Genomic DNA, 26,139 nt, shown 5'->3' with positions numbered 1-26,139 from the left:
TTTCATGTTATTTCTTCCAGGTCTTCTGTGACTATCATGGTCATTCTCGGAAAAAGAATGTTTTTCTATATGGCTGCAGTGTAAAGGAAACTCTATGGCAATCAGGTTCTACATTTGACACTGCAGGACTGAAAGAGGACCCTGGATACAGGGTAAGACATGTTGTGCCTGTGTTGCAAAGTAAGACCATAGGAATTTAGTTTCAGATCAAAATTATAGTACTGTATTATGATTTGTACATGCCACTGTCGCAGTAAGTACTCAAATTATTTTGTTCTTTACCCTTTTTCTTTTTCTAGACTATTGCAAAGGCCTTGGATCGTATTGCACCAGCCTTTTCTTTTAACAGCTGCAACTATATGGTAATAATAACTTTGACGTTTCATAATTTGTCTGTCTGATTAATAAACAGCCAACATTAAAAATAACCTCCTCTTCCTTTTACAACACCATCAGTCAGAATTTACAACCTGCAACACCCAAGTCTGAGGTTTCCCATGACTTGTGCAACCTCAACAAAGTGTATAACGTTTTTTATATGATCTATCATATTCAAAACATTTTTAAAACCACAAAAATTGGCTTTTACATCCACTGTAGATAGATAAGATAAGATAGGAAGGCCTTTATTGATCCCACAGTGGGGAAATTTTCAGTGTTACAGCAGCAAAGATATAGGTCACACAGAGACGGCGGCATAATGTAGCCATTAATGTATGACATTAGCGGCAAACATTCAGAATCAAACCTATGTAAATATACGCAGTAACTATGTGTATATACACACACCAACATACATCTACATATAAACTATGAAGTAACACTCATTTTAGCCTGTACATAGTACAGAGGAAAATACTCTGAGTAAGTGACAGTGCTGCAGTGAAATATAAGGAACAGCATTGGATAAAAATAAAACCAGACTAACAGTAGTGGGGAATGTTGAGTATTGCACGATATAACAGCAGTGGGGGAATGTTGAGTATTGTACAATATAAGCTCAGGTGCAGGACTGCACAATTGCACTAATGTCCGCCAGTTTGTAGAGACTACACAATGTTCTTGTTATAGAGTCTGACAGCAGCAGGCAAGAAGGAGCGGCGGAATCTCTCCTTTGCACTCTCCTTTGTGTAACAGTCTGTCACTGAAGGAGCTGTGGAGTGCTGTTAGGGTGCCCTGGAGGGAGTGGGCCGGGTTGTCCGGCATTGATGACAGCTTGGCCATCATCCTCCTGTCCCTTGAGTACACAGAGTCCAGGGAGCAGCCCAGGACAGAGCCCTGATTACCAGTTTGTCCAGCCGCTTCTTGTCCCGGGCCGAGACACCGCCTGCTCAGGTGACCAGTCCCTGGAAAATGACCGATGCAACCACCGAGTCATAAAAGTTCCTGAGGAGTGTCCCCTGAACCGCAAAAGACCTCAGTCTCCTGAGTAGGAAGAGTCTGCTCTGACCCTTCCTATAGAAAGCGTCGCTGTGTTGTTGCTCCAGTCCAGTTTATTGTTCAGATGAATACCCAGGTACTTGTAAGTTGAGTCTCTCTCAACATCTGTTCTCCGGGTATTCACTGGTGCAGGTGCAGAGTGATGGCGCCTACAGAAATCCACCACCATTTCTTTGGATTCCCCCGCATTGATCAGGAGGCGGTTCTGCTGGCACCAGCCCACAAAACCTTGAATAAGTTCTCTGTACTCCCGATCATCTCCGCCTGTGATGAGGCCGACAATCGCACAGTCGTCAGAGAACTTCTGCAGGTGACAGGTAGGGGTGCTGTAATTGAAGTCCGAGGTGTAGAGGGTGAACAGGAAGGGAGCCAAGACAGTTTCCTGCGGGGCACCCGTGCTGCAAAGGAGCACGTCAGACACACGTCAGTCCTGTGTCCTCACATACTGTGGCCGGTTTGTGAGGTAGTCCTGGATCCATGTAGTGAGGTGGTGGGCCACTCCCGCCCGCTCAAGCTTGTCTCCCAATAGGGTGGGCTGGATGGTGTTGAAAGTACTGGAGAAATCAAAGAACATGATCCTCACAGTGTTCCCGGCCTTCTCCAGGTGGGAGAGTGAAGTGTGGAGGACATAGATGATGGCATCATCCACACTGATGCCAGGCTGGTATGCGAACTGGAGTGGGTCAATTGAGGAGCTCACCAGGTGGCGCAGGTGGATGAGGACCACTCTTTCCAGGGTCTTCATCAGCTGGGATGTCAGCGCCACTGGTGTGAAGCAGTTGAGCTCCTTCGGGTGGGGGATCTTCGGCACCAGGATCAGGCAGGATGTTTTCCACAGCTGGGGGACTCTGCCCATCTTCAGACTCAGGTTGGACATGTGCTGGACACACAGCTGGTCTGCGCAGGATTTGAGGAGCTGGGGGCTGATGCCATCTGGACCCGTGGCCTTCCTCGCATTCATCTTCTTCAGCTGGCTCTTCACCTGAGATGTTGTGAAGGCCAAGGCTAAAGAGGAGGGAGTGGTGGCTGTCTGGTGTAGCTGGGAGCTGGAGACTGTGGAGAAAAGAGGGGAGGGGGTGACACACCCAGCAGGAGGAGTAGGTGGAGGCTGCAGCAGGAGAGACTGAGTGGGGGCAGGCATCTGATCGAACCTATTTAAAAAGAGGTTCAGCTCATTTTTCCCACTGCAGATCCCCCCAGTCCGGGTGTCTTGGGTTGTTCGTGGCCTGAGATGGTCTTCAGGCCCCTCCAGACTCCCCTGGCATTATTCTGCAACAACTGGGTATGGTGTTCTCCATGCAGAAATTTATATAGTCTGTAACAGTGTCTGTCAGACTGTTAATGTCTACCCCGTGAGCATCGCTGAATACTTCCCACACAGTTGTGCTGAAGCAGTTCTTTAAGGCCTCCTTGGCCTCTCCAGACCATCTCTGAACCGTGCGGGTCACAGCTGGCTGCCTGCAGACCAGAGGTTTGTACACAGGCTGGAGAGCCACCAGGTTGTGATCAGCTTTGCCCAGCAGGGGGAGGGGCAGTGATGTGTATGCCTCCTTGGTGTTGGCATAGAAAAGGTCCAGTGTTTTATTGTCTCTGGTGTGGCAGGTGACATATTGTGTGAATGAAGGCAGAGAGGAGGAAGGGGAGGCATGATTGAAGTCACCAGAGACGAGTAGCAGGACATTTGGGTGCTGTGTTTGTAGCCTGTTAACGGCTGCAGTCAAGACATCACAGGCTGTGTCGCCGTTGGCAGCGGGGGGGACGTAGACGGTCACCTCGATCACATGACTAAACTCTCGCGGGATGTAGAAAAGCCTTAAGCCAACAGCTAACAGCTCAATATCCCTGCTGCAAAGCTGCTCCTTAATCGTTATGTGCCCAGGATTACACCATCTATCGTTCACAAACACAGCCAGCCCTCCTCCTTTCCTCTTACCGCTCTCCAGCGCCCTGTCCGCGCGTATGATTTGGAAGCCGTCCAATTCAACGACCGCATCCGGCGTTAGCGCTGTTAGCCACAACTCCGTGAATAGCATCAGGCTAGCCTCCGGAAGTCCCTCTCTTGCCGGGTAAGCGCCGCTCGCTCGTCCTTCTTGTTGGGGAGAGATCTAACATTCCCCATGATAACAGACGGGAGGACGGGATGGTATCGTCTCCTCCTTTCCCAGCGTTTAACCCCCGCACGAGACCCCCGTTTGTCTTCCTCCTCAGCTCACGGGGGATATCGGGTCTCGCCCCGGGAGCCGGCGCAGGGTTAGCACGGAGTTCTAACAGCTGATTCCGGCTGTAAACAATGGGGGCGCAGCTCAGAGCCAAGTCTCCGGACACGATCGCGCAAAAAATAGCCACCAGTAGCAGCAAGAATACCGCAGTTTGGGTGTCCATTGCTACGCAAGTTTACGACCATCAACTATGTGAAAAAGAGATGAGGTAGAATAATAATAAGGTACAAAAACACACGAAAAGGCTCAATGGTGAGCGGAGCTGCTGTTACGGGCAGCCACTGGCGCGGCGCCGGAAATGAGTAATAGGTAGGTTGATGTTTGCGTCACTGTTTAGGTATACTGTAACTTGCAAAAAGATCATCATCATTCGAATTCTCTCACGCTACAAAATGAGCAACTTAGAATCGTATTTGTCCTAACATTGTCCCTTTCTTTCCACTTCCTAATTATTACTCATCTGATTTTCCCAGGTGGAGAAGTCCCGTTCTGCCACTGCCAGAATTGTTGTCTGGAAAGAATTGGGCGTGCTGAGAAGTTATACTATGGAAAGTACTTACAATGGTTTTGACCAGGGAATATACAAGGTTTGTAAATTTAGAAGTTAGAAGTTTCTCGACTTTTAGTACAACCATTTGTCAAATTTAATGTATTGTATACCACCCTCTGAACTGAACTCTTGACTGGAGTTAGGTTTACATACTCTCGGTATGGGCATGAATATCGTTAATTGTTGTCGATTTTTTATTTTTTTTTTATTTAATAACGTCCTTCAAGAAAATCTCAAGCAGAGCCTGGACTGAAGGGACAGAAGACAGAGACAGAGAGGGGAAGAGGGTGGAAGAATTTGAGAGGGATGAGAAAACAATCCCTCCATGAGCCGTCACTTTATCGTGGTGGAGGGGTTTGTGTGTCCCAATGAACCAAGAAGCTAAGTTGCCTGGGGCTTCGTGTAGGGGTGGGCGGTATATATCGTTATCAATATTATCGTCAATCTTGCTCTCACGACGTATAATTTTACATTATCAAGTATTAATACTGCCTCGAAAAGCGAGTCAGCCGACGTCCGCAAAGTAAGAGGAAATGCTGAAAATCAGTATGCATTGACGGCAGAGGAAGAGGAAGTGATAATCAGTCGCCAAATCAACGGGCAGGACCCGATCACGTGACTATCCGCACTGCAGCCGGGCTGTTTCAAATTTTGAGGAGTGTCGAGCAGGGATTCATAGCGAGGCGCGAGTCCACGTCGTCCGTAGTCTGTAAATAGTTTGGAGTTGACAAGACTGACGTCGATGGAAATGACATTGTTAGATGTGCCTAAACGGTCACCGTGAAGAGCAATTCTGTTGCACCACAAGCGATATGGATTACGAGGAAAACTCAGCGACCGCGCAAAAGCACGCAAAACAAAAGCTTAAACACACACACTCAGAAAACAGTCGCCGAGTTGAACCAACAAATATAAACACAAGCAGTCACGTACACACTCAGTACTTTAGTGAGCAAGTCAAACGTGATAGCCTGGATGATCGGTTAACATTCAGTTGACACTCATGTAGTTCGCACCATTCATAACTAGCCTGTATTCCCGAACTACAACAGCTTATTAGTGTGACACCAGGATACACCCAAACATGAATAAAGTCACAAATCTACATATTACAGTGATGAATGAGTGGGAAAATGCACTTTTTGGTAAATTGCAGTTTTGTTATTCAACTTTATTCTGAATACGGTGGCCAATGTATGAGAATGGGTGTTTTCATGACGACATCTTTTTCTTTCTCTCGCTGGGTAACACGTCACATATCAAATACATTTATTTCCCATTACAGTAGTTAACACCTTTTTCTCATTCTGATTGCTCCAGTAGTTGGGAGTGGTACACCAATATTTACTCCAGCTCAAAATGTCATATCATTATGGAATAACAGCAGAGACATTTGAATGACATAAATATTCCCAAAATTCAATGTAAGTCTATACATAATTTTTTGTTCTTCATTGGTAAATATTGCCATAGAATATCATTGTTTTGCGGAAGCTGTATTTAGCAATTTAAAAGAAATGTTGTTCACAAACGCTGTCTATCCACAATTGGTCTGTGAAACAGGTGCAGATTTAAAATGTTTGGATAATATCGTCAAATTATCTTTATCAAGTTTTTTGAAAAAATAGAGATTTTTTTTTTTGCCCATATCGCCCACCCCTAGCTTCATGCCCCTGGTAGGGTCACCCATGGCAAACAGGTCCTATGTGAGGGGCCAGAGAAAATACGGTTCACAGATCCCCTATGATGATGTACATATATGAACATTGTTTTCCCTTGTTTGAGTGTCACTGGGCCCCCTCGCCTGGAGTTAGGCCTGGAGGTGAGGCTCGTTGGCGAGCGCCTGGTGGCTGTGCCTGCACCCATGGGGCCCAGCCGGGCTCAGCCCTAAAGAATAATGTGGGTCCCCCTTCCCATGGGTTTACCAATTGTGAGATGGGATAAATTGCTGGAGCGAGGGACAAATCTGGTTGGTCGGGTAAACTGGCGACACTCAAGGCCCGACAGCAGACTTCAAACAGTTTTGGTGGCAAAAGTTGCTCCAAGCAGTTATTTTGGGCAGTGTCCAATCTATGATGGGATTATGGTTCTTCAACCAAGGCATGCCAAGTATCAAAGGAACTTGTAATTGGTCAAAAATATAGAAGTAGGTTACCCTTACGATGATTGCCAGAGAGGAGAAGAGAAATTGGCACTGTCTTCTGCGTGATGCAGTGGAGAAGTTGTCGGTTAAGGGCCCTGGCCTTAATGGGAGTAGATAATGGCTCCAAGGTAATCCCCATTTGCGCCACCAAGATGGGATCAATCAAGTTCTCATCTGCACCAGAATCAATGAGGGCAAAAACAGGCATAGACATCTCTTTCCAATTCAAAGTAGCAGGGAATTAGAAAACGAACAGAGGAGGAATCAGATGTTTGACTCACAAATATGTCCTCTCCTACTTCTCAGCCAGGTCTTTTTCTAGGACAAGTGGCAACGTAGTGACCATTCTTTCCACAATACAAGCATAGATTGGATATGCATCTGCGCAACTGTTCTTGATCTGTGAGTCGAGCGTGTCCTAGTTACACGGGCTTGTTACCAGTGTCTGGGGGTGGCGTTATTGGCCTAGTCCAGGTCTCGAAAGGTAACTTTAAATCACTGTTGCCAGTTTGCGGAGTGGGTGTGGTCTGGGGCGTATGGTTACGCTCTCTCATGCGCTCCCTGAGTCTACAGTCTAGTTTTATTGCGAGATTAATTAGTTGATCTTGGCTTCCAGGTTAATCTCGGAGGGCCAACTGATCTTCAATAGAGTCGTTTAACGCCCTCCAGAACACTTCTTGGAGTGCGTCATCATTAAAATGACTCTCGGCTGCAAGTGCACGGAAAGTTACGGAAAACTCTGCCGCTTTGCTGCCTCCCTTCCACGAACTGAGTGGTCAAATTTCTTCTCATCTCAGCCGTGAAAGAAACAAATTGGTTACTGTCCCTCCCACGACAGAGCAGAACCCCGAAGGCAGCTGATGAGATAGGAAATCTTTGCGAAGTCTGTAGGATACGAGAGTGGTTGTTGTCCAAACACTAACGAGGATTGAACTAAAAACGAGCGACAGGCTCCCAAGTTTCCATCATATGGGGCTGGTGCAGGCACAAAAGGCTCCTGAACAATTTGACTAGAAGGCACGGCAATTCGAGAGGAGTGTGCTTGAGTCTGGAGCCAGGCAAGTTGTCTCTGAGCTGCTGCAAGACCCTGTGAGAATTCCCGCACTTGTTCCATCACCATGCTTAAAGCTTGATCATGTTGGTCCAGAAGTACACCTTGTCCAGTAAGAACCTGCTGAACAGAATCCACATCTGCTGGGCCCATGATGGCCAGAACGTGCTGTTAGGGTTGCGGGTAGTGAGGAGGACCCAAGTGCAGGGAGGAAACACAGTATGATGACAAGTTCTTTATTGTAGAAAGCAGGAGAGTTGCTGGCTGGACAGAATGAGTCTTGATCAGAGGCAGGAGGGAACAGTCAAGGCTGAGTCCAGTTCGAGGAGCAGACAGGTGACAAGCAAGGGAAGGCAGTGGCTTGAGCTGGTGAGTAAAGGCAAGGTTTACTATGATCTTCCCAAAAATTAATAAACGACTTACTATAACTGACTAGACGAAACTGACTCGATGACAAACGCAGATGTTCTGGCGGTGCTGGGGAGTTCACGGTCATCTTAAGAGAAAAGCAGATGATTAGGTGCAGCTGCTGTCCATCAGCACACCTGTTAACTCACATGCGCACACACACACAGGGCGGGGCTAAGGGTACAGAGGCTGCAGGCCTGACAGCTAGCAAGATTGAGAATCACTTTTCTCTCTTCCACCACCTCTGAGACACTTTTCTTTATCTCCACCTTTCTCCATTCAAACGCACAGAAATGTCAAAGATGGTTTCGATCGGGTTTAGTACACCAATCCAATGGTTTGATATTGGCCCATCCCTACTACCAATTCATACTTTCTTTCTGTCACTGCTTGTTTGTTTGTGTATAGGATCTACAGACAAGAACCAGAGAGCTGGAAGAAATGGGAAGGAAATTTTGCCATAGTCTGCTCTCCTTGACTATAGATACAAGGGCCCTTTACGGCAGGACTCTCATCAATCACATGACTCCTGATCATAAATCACACAAGTAAGATATTTCCCAGTCTAATTGAAGTATATTTAAAGGGGTGTTCTGAGGCAACAAACAAAATTCGCAAAATATATATTTTTTTACACATACTTTTATTCTAAATTAATTGTTGATTGACTAATTATGAATACCAAAATGAAGAATGAATTATGTTATTAAAATAAAAACAATTATAGATTTGGTACTATTTCGGTTTTTTTAACCTCATCCACAAATGATGTGGGCCCATCTGTCCACAGAGCTGGGTATTGTCTATCAGTCTATAACTTCTGGGCGGTATTTCCGGCCGACCCATGTGGTCCCAGTCCGTCCCTCGTCAGCGACAGCCCATTGGTGTCGAGAACATAATTTTCACGTCATGCGCAGGTGCTGCACAAGCAAACACCGCCAAATAAAGAAAAAATATCAAATGAAAACAACAGACACACACACACGCAACAGCGTGGTGATCGGTGAAATGAAAACAATATGGGGCACGTCATTGCTTCTGTGGGCCCGGTACACAACACTGTTTTATTTTTTATTTATTTGGCTGCGTGTCAAGAGTGCCGCACCTGCCTGTGACGTATATACGTACGTTCTCAACGCCGTTTGGTTGACTCGGACCGACGGGGCGCGTCTGAAAACATAGATGAGAACTCATAGACGACTAAAGCATAGACGAATCTGTCCGTCCATTCCATCCATCTCAAACACAAAAGTTTGCCCGCACCGTAATAGAGTAACACACATGAACAACATTGTTGGTCTCTCTTCTGATGAAGAAAGGAAAACCCCCAATGGCCAGTGAGAAAACTCAAAATTAAAAAATGTTGAAATATATAAAAAATTAGCAAAGCTTTCTGGCAGCACATTTTGCTGCACAGTATCTTGATATCGCCTTGAGATTTCTTTGTATCGGGCACAAATTCAAGACACTGTGTCAGATTCAGCAAAGCCTCCTCCACATTTCAAAATTCTTTCTTAGAATTTCTTAGACAACCTTCTGGTATCTAGAGCATTTTGAGTTCATGTACATATACATGTACATGTATGTGCATGTATATACATGCTTACATACTGTATGTACATGGACATCATATTTTGTGGAATAGGCCTCATTACATTACTTTTGAAAGAAAGTGTATAATCAATTATTGTTGAACATATCCAAGATGAGCCAACTCATTGGTTCAACCAGTTAAAATTATTGTCATGTGATTCCTATTCTATCACAAGGTGTAAAAATGATGGCATTTATACTTCTACTTCAGTGTTTATACTTCATTAATAGCATGTCTTTAGCATGGCAGACAATGTAAATCACCTCTTTTGTCTGTCATATACAGCTGTTTTGAAGATGATGAGCCCCCATGTGTTGAAGAAATTGAATATTCCACAATGTGTCCTGGTCTTAAAGGCAATGATTTGGAATTAGATCTAAAAGGATGCATGGCCAACATTGAAGCAGAAGGTGGCGCTGGAGGACATATGGCAGAAAATAAAATGGCAAGATGGTGTCAGTCATTCACAACAGTCAAGTCGCCTGCTCCCTCTACTGATACCGCAGATGTCCATTGAAACTCCAGATGGAACAAATGTGTGACCCTGTGTGAAGTGTGTGAAATGTGACCCTCATCACCAATAGGACCCCAATCTGAGCTGAGCTACGCTTTTAGAGTGCTATCAACTGTATCTTGTCTTTCATTACTCAAATGAGTTTGCTCAGTTTTGAAAATGGAATCTGATGCTATGATATGACTCAAGTGCGCAACACTAGCCGGATACTGTAGTCATGTCTCCACTACTTGACTCACTTGTGGTCAATGATCTTTGCCCCACTAAATATTTAAAGAATTTGGGCCTGCTATGTTGTCATGGTCACTATCATATTCATTGATCTACATTAGATTTCTGAAGATATTCTCTGTTGCAGTAACACAACAAGTTTAAATGAACTATGTAAGGATATGATGTTTGAAGGCATTATTTTGTTTGAATTTGCCAACATTTATTTCTAACAAAATATAGACAATTTTAAAGTCTTGACTGAATCAATATTGCAATAAAGCATACATGCAGATTTTTTTAAAATTATAACTTCTCTAAATTCTAAGTCAATAGAGAGGCGGATTAGAAGCCATCATGCTGCCTCTCAACTAGAACGTGTAAATTGGAAACTGAGTTTGACTCAAATGTTTTTCCCCAGTTTTTATGATCTCTGTGTTTGCATTACTTTTTAGTAAACATACTTATTGATGTAAGGCCGAATGATGCTCAGTTTCAGATCTTGCCCCATCTCTTAAGCAGCAACTTCTACCGCCTCCTTCTCTTCCCTCTGGTTGGTGCAGGTTGACAATTTGCACATTTCTGTGCACTTCCTTTTGTTGGGCCTCCATCTGTCTGATATAATGAGGATTTCCATTGGAATTGCTGTTTGCTGTGTCACCAGACATAACCTGTGAGCTGCTTCAAGCTTACCAGAAACCCCAACATTAACTTTACAAAAATATGTTCTATGCAGGCCCACTAGTCGAATCACGGCATTCTGATTATTATTGTGTTTGTGGAATGTGAGTTAAGCAGAAAAATATACCTTGTTTTAGCCATCTCAGGGGGTGACCATTTTGTCACTTCTGTCAACTGTAAATGACATCACAGTTGCAGATGGTAAAAAAAACAGGTGGAATTCGCCATTTAACTTATATTCCACAAACGCAATATTAATCAACATGCCATGTTTAGACTAGTGAAGTCACATAGAACATATTATTGCAAAACATTTTTGGGGGGTTGACTTCCCAAGGAATGAACATGCAGTAGAAGGTCTGAATAAATGAATGTCTTTATTTTCATTGTCATAAAAAAATAAAAATAAAAAAAAGACATTGAAGTGCTTTTCACAGAGCATGATAAATAAGAAAAAGCATAGCATAGTGAATAATAAAATTGGAAAAACCTAAACAAAAAAGACCATCACTATATACATTGATGAACCAACCAGTAAACCCATAAAACACTAAAATTACATAATGCATCCTCACGGTCCTGAGTTCAATATGGAGATGGAATTTGCGAATAAACCATTTCTTAATCTGTTTGTTCTTGATTTCAAACTTCTGTAACGTCTTCCTGACAGTGGATGTTTATGTTTTGCATCTTACTGAGGCACGCAGGCACAGAAAAACCAAACACAACTTCAGATAAATAATAATGGTTTAAGTAAAGTTAAAAGACAAATGCACAGTGTAATCTAAGAAACGTAGGAAACAAGGAAACAGACAAATTGAAACCCTGAGTCCAACAAAACTGCTCATCATATCAAATACCTTGAAATAAAAGCTGGGATGTTGATCTTTTGTCCCATTTTTCATCTTTTGATCTCAACTCAAATGTTTGACACTAGAGCAAAACAAATTGGATGCACTGTTCCATTATGTTTTGATGGGAGTGTATGCCCATAAAGTGCAAACTCATGTAGCCTACTTGACAGTAATTATTTTTTGCTACTGTATACTGTAAATCAATATCCCGCTACCCTCTGATTTGTTGCTGCGTGTTCCCACCCTCTCAGATGAAGTCTTATTAATTTAGTCTATGACCATCTGGACCAGGGATAAAACCTCACTCACTCTGCAACTCTATACTTTAGGGTCGCAGAGAGCATTTTGTGTGTGGCTCTGTGTGTGTCAAGGGAATGAGAGCAAGAGAGTGGGGAGGGCTCGTTAGTAAATGTGCACTGTTGATGAGGGGACGGTGGGGCCATGTTTTCACTAACAAGTTCATTTATATATTTTTTGATCAGGAAAATGAAAAGAGTTGTCATTTTCTATTTTATCAATAAGTTTGGGAGAAATTAGGAAATAAGTGACTCCGTGAATAACGCCCCTAGCGAATGAGGAGAATGGCCGCGCCCCCTAGCGTTCTATCCCTGTTCGGCCGTAATTACAGTAGTAACCGGTCCTTTCATTGCTTATAACGTCCAAAAACAGCAATCAATTGGCACCAAAATGGATGTGGACATCCTCACTAATGCCCACTATAAAAAGGATAAACCTCTCCGTGGCTGATTTATATGAGGAAGAGGAAATGTGGAAGTGAGCAGAGCTACATAGATTTATGCTGGGACGAGCGCACACTGCTTCTTTGCTGATCATGGTTAGGACGAGCGAGGCATTTAACACCAGTCAGGATATTTACTGAGACTGAAGTGGAAAGGAGTAGACGTGCACATTTATTTGGATGAGGAATGGCCCCATTTTCTAGACCGACAACACGCCGTTGTAAACAGCCGAAAAGGTACGTTCCAATGCGGCCACACTCGGTTGTGGAGTCAGCCTCGCTGAAACGTTTTGTTCGCTGAACATTGACACTTGTTTGATGAGGGCTTAACTCACTCTTTGGCGGCTCTCTGGAGGACAACGCAAGCGACTGCTTGGGAGGCAACCCCGCGATCGACGCAGGCTGGACGCAGAGTAAGGAGCTAATGTTGTTGTGGTAACACCTTTTTTTTTTTTATGACCTGAAGCAAGTTGTTGCTATTAGCCGTCCCATTATTCTACCTTTATCCGGGGGTTAAGTGGGGGGCGTAAAGCTCCAATTTGCCTGCTGCTGCTGCAAGCCGGCGTCTCCCTCCTGAGACACGAGTTTAGTGCCGCTAAATGTCCGAAATATAACGAGTCGGGGTTGGTGTGCGCATTCATGATCTTTTCCGCTTCAGCTTGTGAAAGTGGAGGAGCAATCGCCACGGTATTTTTGATTTTGTGGAGGTGATCATGATTAGATCACGTTTGATGTCAATGAATCCAAACTATTATGCAGAACACCTTTATACTTTCACAGGTTGAAGTGGACAAGAGTAGTAATGTGTATTTGCATTTTGGTGGCGATCGGTCGCTGTTTTAGACAACAGAACTGACAAAGCCAGCAAAATTACCACTCTTGGCTCCCTCCCGTGACGAAGACCGAAAACATAACATAAGCCACGTCCCAAAAGGATTTGATTGTGTAAATCTAATCACAAAAAAAGACATTAAATCACTACAGAGTCTACAGGGGGCACTTTAGTACTGATGTCATTTTTACATGCAAACCTATTACATAAGTCTCAGAAGTCGGCGTGCCCTGATATGAGCACAGAACCAGATGGTGAAGATCAGCCCCATAGGCAGGGCCAGAGAGGGAGGAGACCAGCCCACATTGTTTAGATTTTGAAGACAGTATAAATGCGAGGGCTGCACGTTAGACCATGCCCCTTATCTGCCCTCGCCCATCGCGGGTGAGAGCATTCGCGAGGATGGAAAAGCTGCCCAGATGTAATTATTGTATGATTCCTGAACTTCAGAGATGGTAAAGAAAAACTGACGAGAAAATTCAATCGACTTGTGTGAGTCTTTATTTAAATTGAATACTTTAAATTCTTGAAAGATAAAACGAACATGCATTGAGTAAGTAGCTGTTTTGTAAATGCTAATTAGGCTTATGGACTCGAGACCTGCAAAACATTTCAACAGCACTGTTAAAATTGCTGACACATGGCTATGCCAGAATAAGGACACAGTGTCTCTTGGTGGGGGCATCCACAACCGGAGCCGAGCCCAACCTCCGGCCACAAGGGCAAACCCAGACCAGGCAGACAGAGGAGACACCATCCACCGAGCCAGTGGCCCCACTAATGGCAGCACACCTACAGCACCAGAGAAAGACCAGAGCCCCCAGTGTCGATGGCCCCCAGTGAGGAACACAAGTTAAAACAAAATAAAATAAGAGTAAAAAATAAATTTACATTGAATTTAAGTCTGTATAAGGACGAATCAAGATAATAAAACCATCCAAATGCTAAACTAAAAAGGTGAGCCTCCTTTTAAAATATACAGATGCGCTCTGCAGCCCTGAGGTCCTCTGGCAGGTCATTCCACAAATGTGGGCCATAAAACTGGAAAGACGCCCAGTGAAAGAGGACCTCGGCGTCCGCGATGGTCGATATGGTTGAAGCAAATCCAATAAATAAGAGGGACCTGGACCATTAAGAGCTTTATAAATCAGTAAAAGAACCTTAAAATCAATCCTAAAACCCACAGGGAGCCAATGCAGTGACTTTAAAATTGGTCTAATATGCTTTCTCTTTCCATCACAGCTAATCAGGGGTTTTATACGTCCTATAAAGGCTTGAAATGGTTAACCACATTTCCAGTTATGAAAAAAAACACTGGAAATTATAGCATGGTTCTTCTAATTAAACGGCATGGACTACTAGCTAATTAGAAACACTACATATTTTGTGGAGGTCATTTTGACACCTCCAGGCACCACTCTCTATCTTAACACTTGTATGGTGTTCGGGTCTGTGGGACCCACGTTCAGTTTTTATCAAAAGAAAAATGACCCAAGGCATATCAGAAACCTTCTCCTTATTATGATAACACACTATTATGGGATTGTGTTTCTTTTCTTCTTTGTTTTTATTCCATTTTATTTTTAAAAAAACGAGTAGCACATTAATTAATAAATGCGATCTAACAAAGGTAAAGGGCAAATATGAACAATGTTTGCCGTTCATATGAGTAAACATCTGTTGAGTACTTTAACAGAAAATTATTTGATTATGTTTTGAAAACCCACCAGCCCCATCAACGCTGGCTGAGTAACAAAAATATGAACACCATCCAAGGGTTAAAAGAACACACTGCCACCTTGCTGACGTTAGAGCTTTTTTGGAAGATGGTGGTCATCAATCCCAACTGGAAAAAAAAACAATTTCAAAATTGTGTTGTATGCATTTTTCTGAGCGGGTTGCAAACAAACAAGCTAAGTTCTTTCCAACATTTTGAATTTGTCAGGAGCTGTCCCCCAACTACATACAGTACATATATTAAGCAGGTACATCATGTTGCTACATTTGGAACAGGTACATTTGAGAGTGAGAGAGCTCGGTCTTCACTTGTCTCTTTTAGCAGGGTAGTAAAACTTCTTATTTGTTAAATGGGGTGCCAGAACAGAGGTCTAATGTCATTCCAAGGTCAGCAACAGAGGTGGGAATTTACTAAAGTTTGCCGGTCTGTCATTCGTCATCCGTCAGCGGCCTGGGTACCCATCCGTCACTCGTCAGTCCATCATTTTTTTCCAAGCTGAAACACAATTGTCAGTCAGTCGGTCCATCGGTTAAGTCCGTCAGTCCGGACCTCCAACCCACCACACCCAAAATAAAAAAACACGTCAGCAAAACGTGCATCCGTCAGTGTGGGACTGAGAGGTCTGTCGGGTCTGTCCTGTTTGAAAACATTAAAACAGAGTGTTAGAAGGTGAATTTTTTTCTGCTCATGAGGGAGGGTGTGTAGAGTATGGTTCACATAGTGGTGATGTTTGTGCATTGTGTGGTGTTTTTTCAGGTTTTTAAACAATAAATCCAAACAAGAACGGGGGAAGAATGTTTATGCTCATGAGAGGGCTCGGGCATGCACGGGAAGGGGCTAGATATGTCGGGGCATGCCTGTGTGTGTGTGAGGTCAGAGAGGGTGTTGGAAGGTGTAAACTGGTTAGATTTTAATCTGATACTTGTACAAAGTAAGGAATATTTGTACAATTGTATGTATAGTTTGTATGAGCGATCAATAAAATAATTTAAAAAGAATACCTGTGATTTTGCTGTTGTAGGCTGGTGTGGTGTGAAGATATGATTCTGCATCTAAAGTAACTGCTTCTAAAGCGCGCTGAAAAAAAAACCTGTGAAAAGCAAGTTTTGTATGAACTTTAAAAAACATTAGGAATAAAATTCAGAGTAGTATGAATGTGGAAATATTCAGGAAAACTAAATGTTAGAATGGTTAACGTGAGCATGGTTGTGGGCGAGGGCGAGAGATGGTGTGTGAGAGAGATAGGGGCGTGGTTACCGGCGGCGCGAAACTTTGTATGCAACATTCTTTTTGAAAAAGAACTCGAACTGAGCACATCTGAGATGGCTAAAGGTAATTATTTTTTATGTAATGATATTCTACAGGACGCTGTTTAATGTTGTAACTAAATCTTACAGACATGTTTGGATGTGTGGAGGTGTATAATCACCGTGAGTTATTTTGGGATGGTACACTGCTGGATTTCAACGTAATAATCACATTCAGAGTAGTTCACTCTGCGAATGTCGCACAGCAAAGCTGATTGCAGTGCTTATAGAAACACCCTTTCCAGTACTGTTTTTGTTTTTACATCATTCACTACAATTACCATGGACAAAATATCAGTTCCAGTATTTATAATAAAAAAATCTTATTGATAGAAATACTGATCAAGGGTAGTGATCTCCCACCATAGAGTGGAAACATTTAATAGCCCGCACTATATATTAAATATGCTCATAATTTAACTTTACCAGCTGCAGTATGGTAGCACATATTGCATTTTGCATGCGTTGAAATCATTACTAAATACATTATTACCGATTTAAAAAAAGAAAGTAACTTAAACATGAGTCAATCGAAGATGTAAAAATAAAGTGTCAGTGCAAGAGAAGCACTACGTTTAATTTAAAGAATATCGAGTGGTAATTACCATCCTTTTTTCTGTTACAAAGACGTTGATATTGTCATGATCTATAAACATGTATCTTAACCATATATCACGTTCGACTGGTTCTACTGGTTCAAAGTTCACAATAGCGACGTCGATATCGCTGCAGTTATTCATTTCAGAGCTCTCGCGATCGACAGCGTCCACCATTACTGCTCGAAAAAATTCTGCATATCCTCAGACGACATTGTTGCATGTCTATTCTGATGCATTTCATTGGTTAAGAGACCGAGAATTAAATAATAAACAGAAAATGGCGTACACGCTCCAGGCTTTGAGGGTAGAAAGACGCAACAGCGCTCCCGGCTCTAGTGGTAGAAACGCGGTTATGCGCCCCCGTCCTGAATGGGTTAAAGCACCAGGTCCATTCGATTCTTAAATTGTACGTCTTTTTGCATGTAACTAGTTGCATTTTACAAATTGCTAATGCTAACTGGTCTTTTCTTTTTTGCTATTGCGTTGATATCGAACACCTTATGTCAACGCAAAACACCTTTACTGCACGTACAATGTGTTTATGCTCTCTAAGATGTAACACATATTAACCCCCTAAACACTACATTGATGCACAACATCATGTCCAGCATACGATACCTCGTCTGCATTAAGACTTCACAGATGTCTGTGGTGGAGAGGCTGGCGTTTTTATATGAGCGAGGTCATGGTATTTTCAAGAATTGTTCTTTTTAGAGGTATTTGTGAACTGATGGAGAAATAGAATAAATAGATAGATAATTCATCCATCCATCCATCCATTATCCATACCGCGTATCCTCACAAGGGTCGCGGGCGTGCTGGAGCCTATCCCAGCTGTCTTTGGGCAGTAGGCGGGGGACACCCTGAATTGGTTGCCAGCCGATCGCAGGGCACACAGAGACAAACATCCGCACTCACAATCACACCTAGGGGCAATTTAGAGAGTCCAATCAACTTACCATGCACGTTTTTGGAATGTGGGAGGAAACCGGAGTACCCGGAGGAAACCCACGCAGGCACGGGGAGAACATGCAAACTCCACACAGGGTGGCCGGAGCCGGGATCGAACTCTGAACTGTGAGGCGGACGTGCTAACCAGTCGACCACCGTGCCGCCTTAGATAGATAATACATAAGACAATAGAGAAATGCCACAAATTGTGTTTCAGGTTAAAGTGATAAAGCTGTGCTATATTTCCCATTTGAAAATGAACGAATTTTACTTGCCAACAACTCAGCAACTTTTTTTTTCTCTTCTCCACTGAATACTACCCAAGTACTTGGAGGACTACTTTTTTGAGTCATTAACAGTGCATCTATTTGAGTACCATTTTTTTCTGCTCAGAACATACTGCTATAGCAGAAAATCAAAACTAGGGGCAAACAAAGTGTAACCAATTTTTAAAAACATACAAGGCACCCATTCTGTGACATTTCCTCCCACAACCAGGTGTTTGAGCAATGGTTTATCTTGTTGGGGTATTAGCATCAGGCTGGTAATTACTGACTCTAGATGGATGGCTGAATATTAGCCATATGTTGATCATTCCACATTTTTGGTCATCTAAATGTCCTTACACATAAGCAGTCATAATCAATAGAAAGGGAAGAAATAAAACTATTTGTGTCTTGTATAACGCACACACACCAACAGGCCTTCACATCACTGCACGCATACAGCTTTGTCTAATGTAATGGAATGTGGCTTTGAGAGATATCTGACGGATCTAGACGTCCTTGTGACCAAGGATGTCTCCAGGCCAGACGACCTGGTCCTTGAAGTGATTAACCATAGATGGAGAAGATCAGAACCAACGTTTTTGATTAGACTTATCTGACAAGCACAAACACTATATATGTGGGGGTTGTGTCTTAGACAGCGCCATTTTCTCACTTCGCCCCCATGGGTGTGAGTGTTCGTGAGGTAAGAAAAGAAGCCCAGATCTGACTTTGTCTGATTCCGGTATTTCAGAGATTGAAAGAAATGGACGAGCAAATTCAATCAACTTGTGTGAGTCTTGATTTACATTGGATGCTTTCTTGAAAGATTAAATGAACCCACGTTGGAAAATGGTTGTGGTTTGTGAACTAACAATTGAGCTTACGTCCCAAGTGAGTGACCTGATGAAATTTTCCATCTTCCAAGGAGGATGTGCATTGGAGATTCTGTGGCTTGCTCTTAACTCTACAATATTCTTGAGACTGGCGCCAGCAAAAATAAAAGGTAAGGGAGTGCCTGTTTATACAAAATCTCCCGATGCTGTTTCGATCATATTGTAGAGTAAAAGGGCGTGGACGAAAATAGTATTAGATAAATGCTCTGAAATTCAGGAATTTATTGCTGTGCGTTGGTTGATATTTTTGCTGCTTGTGTGTTGTTATTGACGTTACTAACTTAAGCAGTGTTGTGTAAAGTGCTCTAAATGTGTCATTGTGCTGTTATCACTTGTTGATGTGATTGCTGTACAGTTTGTTTAACGTAGTTTAGTGAAGGTGAAGGTGTGACCGTTTGGCCAGCGGTAGCCACTATGAGGGCCTGGGAGCCATGTGCTGAGGGCACCAGCGTGCCGCTGAGGGCCTCTGAGGGATGCACAGCTGATTCGCAGCATGTGCAAGCGACCCCATAGCGAAGGCTTGTGACGTATATAAAGAGTTCACGAGATAGGGCGATCAGGGATTGTCCGGGTCGCCAGTTATAATCAACATTTAATCAAGTGTTTGAAAATGATATGCTTTTATCAATAATTGTAAGCTTGTTTGTAAACTGCCATGCGTTGAAGTGTTTATTTTGAGTTGCTTTCTACGAGCGGATTGCGCATGCTTTCTGAGTGTCATTTGATGGTATTTATTTGATTCTGTACGCATTGTTTATGTTGTAATCGCCTCGTATGAGTATTTGATGATGCTGACTTTTCTGTGGATTGTGTGATTTTTCTATTATCTGCGTGGAGACGAAGCGTTTTTCTTAAATTTTGAATTTTGAGTGTCAGATTGAGGTGGGGAGACTCCCCACCTTGAAATGTTTGGTCTACATAAGATAAGAAGGCCTTTATTGATCCCACAGTGGGGAAATTTTCAGTGTTATAGCAGCAAAGATATAGGTCACACAGAGACGGCGGCATAATGTAGCCATTAATGTATAACATTAACGGCAAACATTCAGAATCAAACCTATGTAAATATACGCAGTAACTATGTGTATAAACACATGTATATACACACCAACAAACATCTAACATATAAAGTATTAAGAAACACTCATTTTAGCCTGTACATAGTACAATGGAAAAATACTCTAGGTAAGTGACAGTGCTGCAGTGAAATATAAGGAACAGCATTGGATACAAAATAAAACTAGACTAACAGTAGTGGGGAATGTTGAGTATTGCACAATATAACAGTAGTGGGGAATGTTGAGTATTGCACGATATAAGCTCAGGTGCAGGACTGCACAATTGCACTAATGTCCGCCAGTTTGTAGAGACTACACAATGTTCTTGTTATAGAGTCTGACAGCAGCAGGCAAGAAGGAGCGGCGGAATCTCTCCTTTGCACTCTCCTTTGTGTAACAGTCTGTCACTGAAGGAGCTGTGGAGTGCTGTTAGGGTGCCCTGGAGGGGTTGGGCCGGGTTGTCCGGCATTGATGACAGCTTGGCCATCATCCTCCTGTCCCCCACTGAGTCCAGGGAGCAGCCCAGGACAGAGCCGGCCGTCCTGACCAGTTTGTCCAGCTGCTTCTTGTCCCAGGCCGAGGCGCCGCCTGCCCAGGTGACCACTCCCTGGAAAATGACCGATGCAACCAGCGAGTCATAAAAGTTCCTGAGGAGTGTCCCCTGAACCGCAAAAGACCTCAGTCTCCTGAGTAGGAAGCGTCTGCTCTGACCCTTCCTATAGAGAGCGTCTGTGTTGTCGCTCCAGCCCAATTTATTGTTCAGATGAACACCCAGGTACTTGTAAGTTGGGACTCTCTCAACATCTGTTCCCCGGATATTCACTGGTGCAGGTGCAGAGTGATGGCGCCTACAGAAATCCACAACCATTTCTTTGGATTTCCCCGCATTGATCAGGAGGCGGTTCTGCTGGCACCAGTCCACAAAACCCTGAGTACGTTCTTTGTACTCCCGATCATCTCCGCCTGTGATGAGGCCGACAATCGCAGAGTCGTCAGAGAACTTCTGCAGGTGACAGGTAGGGGTGCTGTAATTGAAGTCCGAGGTGTAGAGGGTGAACAGGAAGGGAGCCAAGACAGTTCTCTGCGGGGCCCCCGTGCTGCAGAGGAGCACATCAGACACACAGTCCTGTGTCCTCACATACTGTGGCCGGTTTGTGAGGTAGTCCTGGATCCATGTAGGAGGATTAATTTTGCGTTTGTGGAATATAAATTAAGCAGCAAAATTCACTCGTTTTTAGCCATCTCTGGGGGCGGCCATTTTGTCTTCTGCCGACTGAAAATGACATCACAACTGCTCACAACGACCAATCACGGCTGACCTGTTTTCTGAATCTGAGCCGTGATTGGTCGTTGTGAGCAGTTGTGATGTCATTTTCAGTCGACAGAAGACAAAATGGCCGCCCCCAGAAATGGCTAAAAACGAGTGGATTAACTTTGATTCCACAAACACAATATTTATCAGAATGCCTTGTTTCAACAAGTGGGCTTGCATAGAACATATTCTTAAAGAAAATATGATTGCATTGCTTTCCGCTTTAAATAACGATTTTGAATGTATTCAACACATAATTAATACTCGTTATCTGAATAAATGCATCAGAACAGACATGCGACGATGTCGTCGGAGATAGAAGATAAAACATCACACAGTTTTTTGCTGCACTCAGGTCAAATCAATATATATATATATATATATATATATATATATATATATATATATATATATATATATATATATGTGTGTTGGAATCATTACAAAATAATATATGCCTTTCTAAGTAATACCTTTCTTTACAATATTACTGTATATGTAGAGTAATGCGTTACGCATGTTTAAGTTACTTTCTTTTTTTTAATCGGTGATTAATTTATTTTGTGATGATTTCAACACATGAAAAATGCAATATGTGCTACCATACTGCAGCTGGTAAAGTTAAATTATGAGCATATTTAATATATAGTGCGGGCTACAATATTAAATCTTTCCACTCTACGGTGGGAGATCAATACCCTTGATCAGTATTTCTATCAATGCGATTTTTTTACTATAAATATCGGAACTGATATTTTGTCCATGGTAATTGTAGTGAATGGTGTAAAAACAAAAACAGTACTGGAAAGAGTGTTTCTACAAACACTGCATTCAGCTTTGCTATGGAACATTCGCAGAGTGAACTACTCTGAATGTGATTATTATAGTGAAATACCGTCCCAAAATAACTCACGGTGATTATACACTTCCACGCATCCAAATATGCCTGTAAGATTTAGTTACAACATTAAACAAAGTCCTGTAGAATATAATTACATAACAAATAATTACCTTCAGCCATCTAAGATGTGCTCAGTTCGAGTTCTTTTTCAAAAAGAAGGTTGCATACAAACTTTTGCGCTGCCGGTAACCACGGCCCTATTATATTTATTTTATATTATAATAATATTAAATTAATATTAATTAATATTTATTATTATTTTACTGTTATATTTCATATCAAACAAACCATTTTCCACGGTCAAAGGTTATGAAGCCCCCGCTTACAACAAGCCCCCACCCTTCTGGTCGCACTCTGAGGCAGCCCTTCTCTATCATGGATGCGACCGCTCCCCCCTCCTCCTCCTTCTCACTCTCTTACAAGGTAAGATGATCACTTATCTAATAAACCACCCATTGCTCACATAACACACATATCAAATAAAGTTCAAACAAAACCTGACATATACTACTTTGACCTTTTGACTACTTCAAAAAATAATATTGACCCCTAAGATGTACGATAGTTAAATTTTATCGCTTTCAGGTGTCCGGAAACTATTAATATCAAAAATATTATTTATGACCAGGCCTTTGATCAAAAGCCATAAATCATGGCTAAAATCAAAGAGTTTTGACTCCTTACTGCATATTATTTTTTTCCTGTTATATCAATACAGCAAGTGTAAGTCAAACCTTGTGGAGTATCAGTGGCCCTTTATTCATCTCCCTGTCACTGACAGTATTATGCGTGACTCATAATGCCCCTTGGTAATAGGTCTTACCAAAGATTGAGGGCTTTCAGACTACTAAATAATTCACCGTCACAAATCGTAGATTTTCCATGAGCTCATTTTTCAGGTTTTGTTTTGTGAAAAACTCAATACAAGCATACCATGTTTGAATATTTGGGCACTAAGGACCTTTCCCCGCTCTGTCCACGTCTTTGTCCTTCTCCAGCCTTCAAAATTTGGCAAAGATTTTGTGAGGCTATGAGGAGTAGTGCACCTTGTTCTCTGGTTTTTGTGTCTTTGTTGGTGCAAGCGGCTTCTTTCTTCATGTGGACACATATCGAACATGTTATTAAAGGCATTTTCTATTGATATTGATCACATGTTGATCGTGATACATATTGATATTGAATTATCGCCCAGCCCTAAACAAACATTATTTTACTGTTGCAGCGGTCTGCGCCAGTGACTCACTGATAAACAGTACATTGTTTGCGATGCTTGTCATTAAAAGACTGCTCTTTCCCTACAACTCTGAACTGAATAGGGGCAAACACCGCCAATTGAAAGAGAAGCTGTTTGCTGAGCAAAGCTGTGGGATTGAGCAGTTAAATACCAATCAACCAAAACAATCACTACAGCTCCCTTCCGACCAACATAATTACCGTAATTGTATTGTAACCAGAGCTGGGCAGTCCGTCCCTGGGCTGGACCGGTTGGACCCTCCGGGGGAGGCCGACAAATTCTTAAAAATGGCTTAACTAAGCATGGTGTATTTATGTAAGGTGTATTTTAGTCCGGCCCACTATCGGCCCTTATGCGTGTGACGTGCTTGTGAGGTGGCCAAAATTCATCTCAGCCTACTCGGTGAAAGGCTGATTTTTAGGCTTCTTCCTACTCCCGCGTAGGCGCGAGCGACAACTGCTGTTATAGGGATTATGGCATTGCCGCCGCCCCCCAACCGCTTTGATTTTGAAGGTCGGGGAGGAGGGGAAGTGTGGAAAATAAATAAGTACCTTGACTACGACTTCTGGCTGACTGTTGGTCCCAAATAATTATACAATACGACAAATCCAGCCCGGGCCTCGTAAGTAAGCACACGCACGTTGGCTAAGTACTACTGGCGTATTTGAAGCGTGTCAACAGCGGGTTCAAATTGTAAATTAGCCAGCTAATGACCTTTAAAAAGCCTCTCCGGCGGCGACGTCATTCATGGATGCTTTTTTTTTTTTTTTTTTTTGGTCGGAGGGCGGAATGGGGCGGGGGCAGTTTATGAATATGGCCGGGGGGTTGCGGCCAGAAGGGTAGCCAAGTCAAGGGTGGAGGGTTGCGGCCGGACAGGCAAAAAATGGTCAAGTGCCCAGCTCTGATTGTAACAAAAGAATGGTGCAATCCAGGACATATTTATATTGGTTTATATTGCAGTTATCAGGGGTGTCCAAATCCGGTCCTCGAGGGCCACTATCATGTATGATTTAGTTGTTCCACTCCTCCGACGCATCTGATTCAAATGATCAGGATCGTTAATCAGGCTTCTGCAGATATTGCTGATGAGCTGATCGAATCAGGTGCACTAAAAACCTGAATAAGTTAGCAGATCTAAAAAAAAAAAATAGGGAGGCAATCATTTGCCCCACTTTTTTTGAGTTGAAAATTGAAAAGTTCAAGTTTTCCAATTTAAAAGATGGGACGATATCCAATTTATTTTTTGGAAAATATAATTTATTAAACCACTGGATTAAAATCTTGGTGAAACTACAAATGACGTTTACATTGTAGAACAATGTGCAATATAAAGTGGATTTCGTGGTAACGTTTAGTAGACTGGGATAATAAATCAACATAAAAACATCATGGTTGCACTACGGTAAAATGCATGTTAATCTTATGATATTTACCTTCAACAAAATGGTCAGAACACACTTTAGTATATTTCGTTGGTTGGAAATCTTTTCGATTTATCCTTACAATCCACATGTCCTACTCTCAACAGGTATTCAGAACAAGCTTCTTTTCAAATCCTTGTTCGCCCTGTTGTTGCACCAATGAATGGTGCATGTGTTCACCATTGTGAAACGGTTCGGGAATGAATAAATTAATCTAAGCAACTTTCTACAAACACGTAATCGCCTCTGAAATTTTGAACTTGTTCCTGACAAAAATTCATTTAGTTGCCAAACACGCCGCTCAGAGGGATATGGGCTTCCAGCAAAACAACACAAATGGGATGGACCAAGTGAGAGGTGTGTAATTTGCAGCTATCGTTTCAGTGATTCTGACTCGGAAGATGAAGTATTTTGGTCAGTTTGGAATAAAATGACTTCCCTCCTAAAAAGAGAGAAAAAAAAAAAACATCGACCTGCATGGTTTTGTTGTTTTTTCGTGATAGTCTTGCTGGTGTCATCAGACCGGCAGACCAGCAGCAAAAACAAAGCAAAACCAAACAAACAAGATCTGAACAGCCGAAACTTTGGTCACTGTGCAACCCACCCAATGAACTGAGCCACAGGACGGGCCAGCAAGGTTCGACTGTTCAAGTTTTGTTTTGCTTTTGCTGCTGGTTTTGCTGGTGACGCCAGCACGAAAACACAACCGTGCTGTTTTTTTTTAATGATTATTCATTAATTTTTTTAGCAGGAATGTGATCTCTCCAAAACAGAAGAGAAGACTCTCCCGATATGCGCCAATGTTACCCGAGTGTTCCCTAAAAGGGCAGGAGACCAGAGCATTGTGAAAAGATTGATGTCATCAAGAAAAGACTTGCTTTGTAAATGCCAGGTAAACGTGGACAAACGGTTAGAATAATCATTGCTGTCTGCAAAAAAATTTGGGTTTAAATTATTATTTTTCCAATGCATTGTCGATTGTAGAGTAAATATATAAGTTGCTTAATTAGATATATTGTTTCGTCTTCTGATCGAATTGCTGATCGAGTATCATTTTTTTTCAAAGTCACTGATCGTTGATTGACTCCAAAAATCCTTATCGCGTGAAGTCTTTACAGGGCATTTTACTAAAAATTCTGGTTTGTTTACGCCCTCCGCCTACAGCCGGGGTACCCTTCCACCGTCCATTTATCCACCATTTTGTCCGACCAAATAATAACC

The 26,139-nt window shown here is 42.6% G+C and overlaps 1 protein-coding gene across 1 annotated transcript in view; it reads left to right on the top strand.

The window, feature by feature from the left end:
• agbl1 (AGBL carboxypeptidase 1) overlaps nt 1-11,441 on the top strand; it is a 95,925-nt gene extending 84,484 nt beyond the window's left edge. Inside the window, exons 22-26 of the mRNA XM_086028301.1 lie at nt 21-152; nt 300-362; nt 4,133-4,246; nt 8,220-8,359; nt 9,691-11,441. Coding sequence (XP_085884427.1) covers nt 21-152; nt 300-362; nt 4,133-4,246; nt 8,220-8,359; nt 9,691-9,922 — 681 coding nt within the window. The 3' untranslated portion in view covers nt 9,923-11,441. The remainder of the gene's footprint in view (nt 1-20; nt 153-299; nt 363-4,132; nt 4,247-8,219; nt 8,360-9,690) is intronic.
• Nucleotides 11,442-26,139: the final 14,698 nt, after the last annotated feature.

This window comes from Filicampus tigris, chromosome 4, assembly GCF_054856515.1.
Source record: "Filicampus tigris isolate MCC_2025a chromosome 4, RoL_Ftig_1.0, whole genome shotgun sequence".
Taxonomy (NCBI): Eukaryota; Metazoa; Chordata; class Actinopteri; order Syngnathiformes; family Syngnathidae; genus Filicampus; species Filicampus tigris.
Note: the sequence above shows the minus strand (reverse complement) of the source record. Positions and strands in the feature narration are given on the sequence as shown.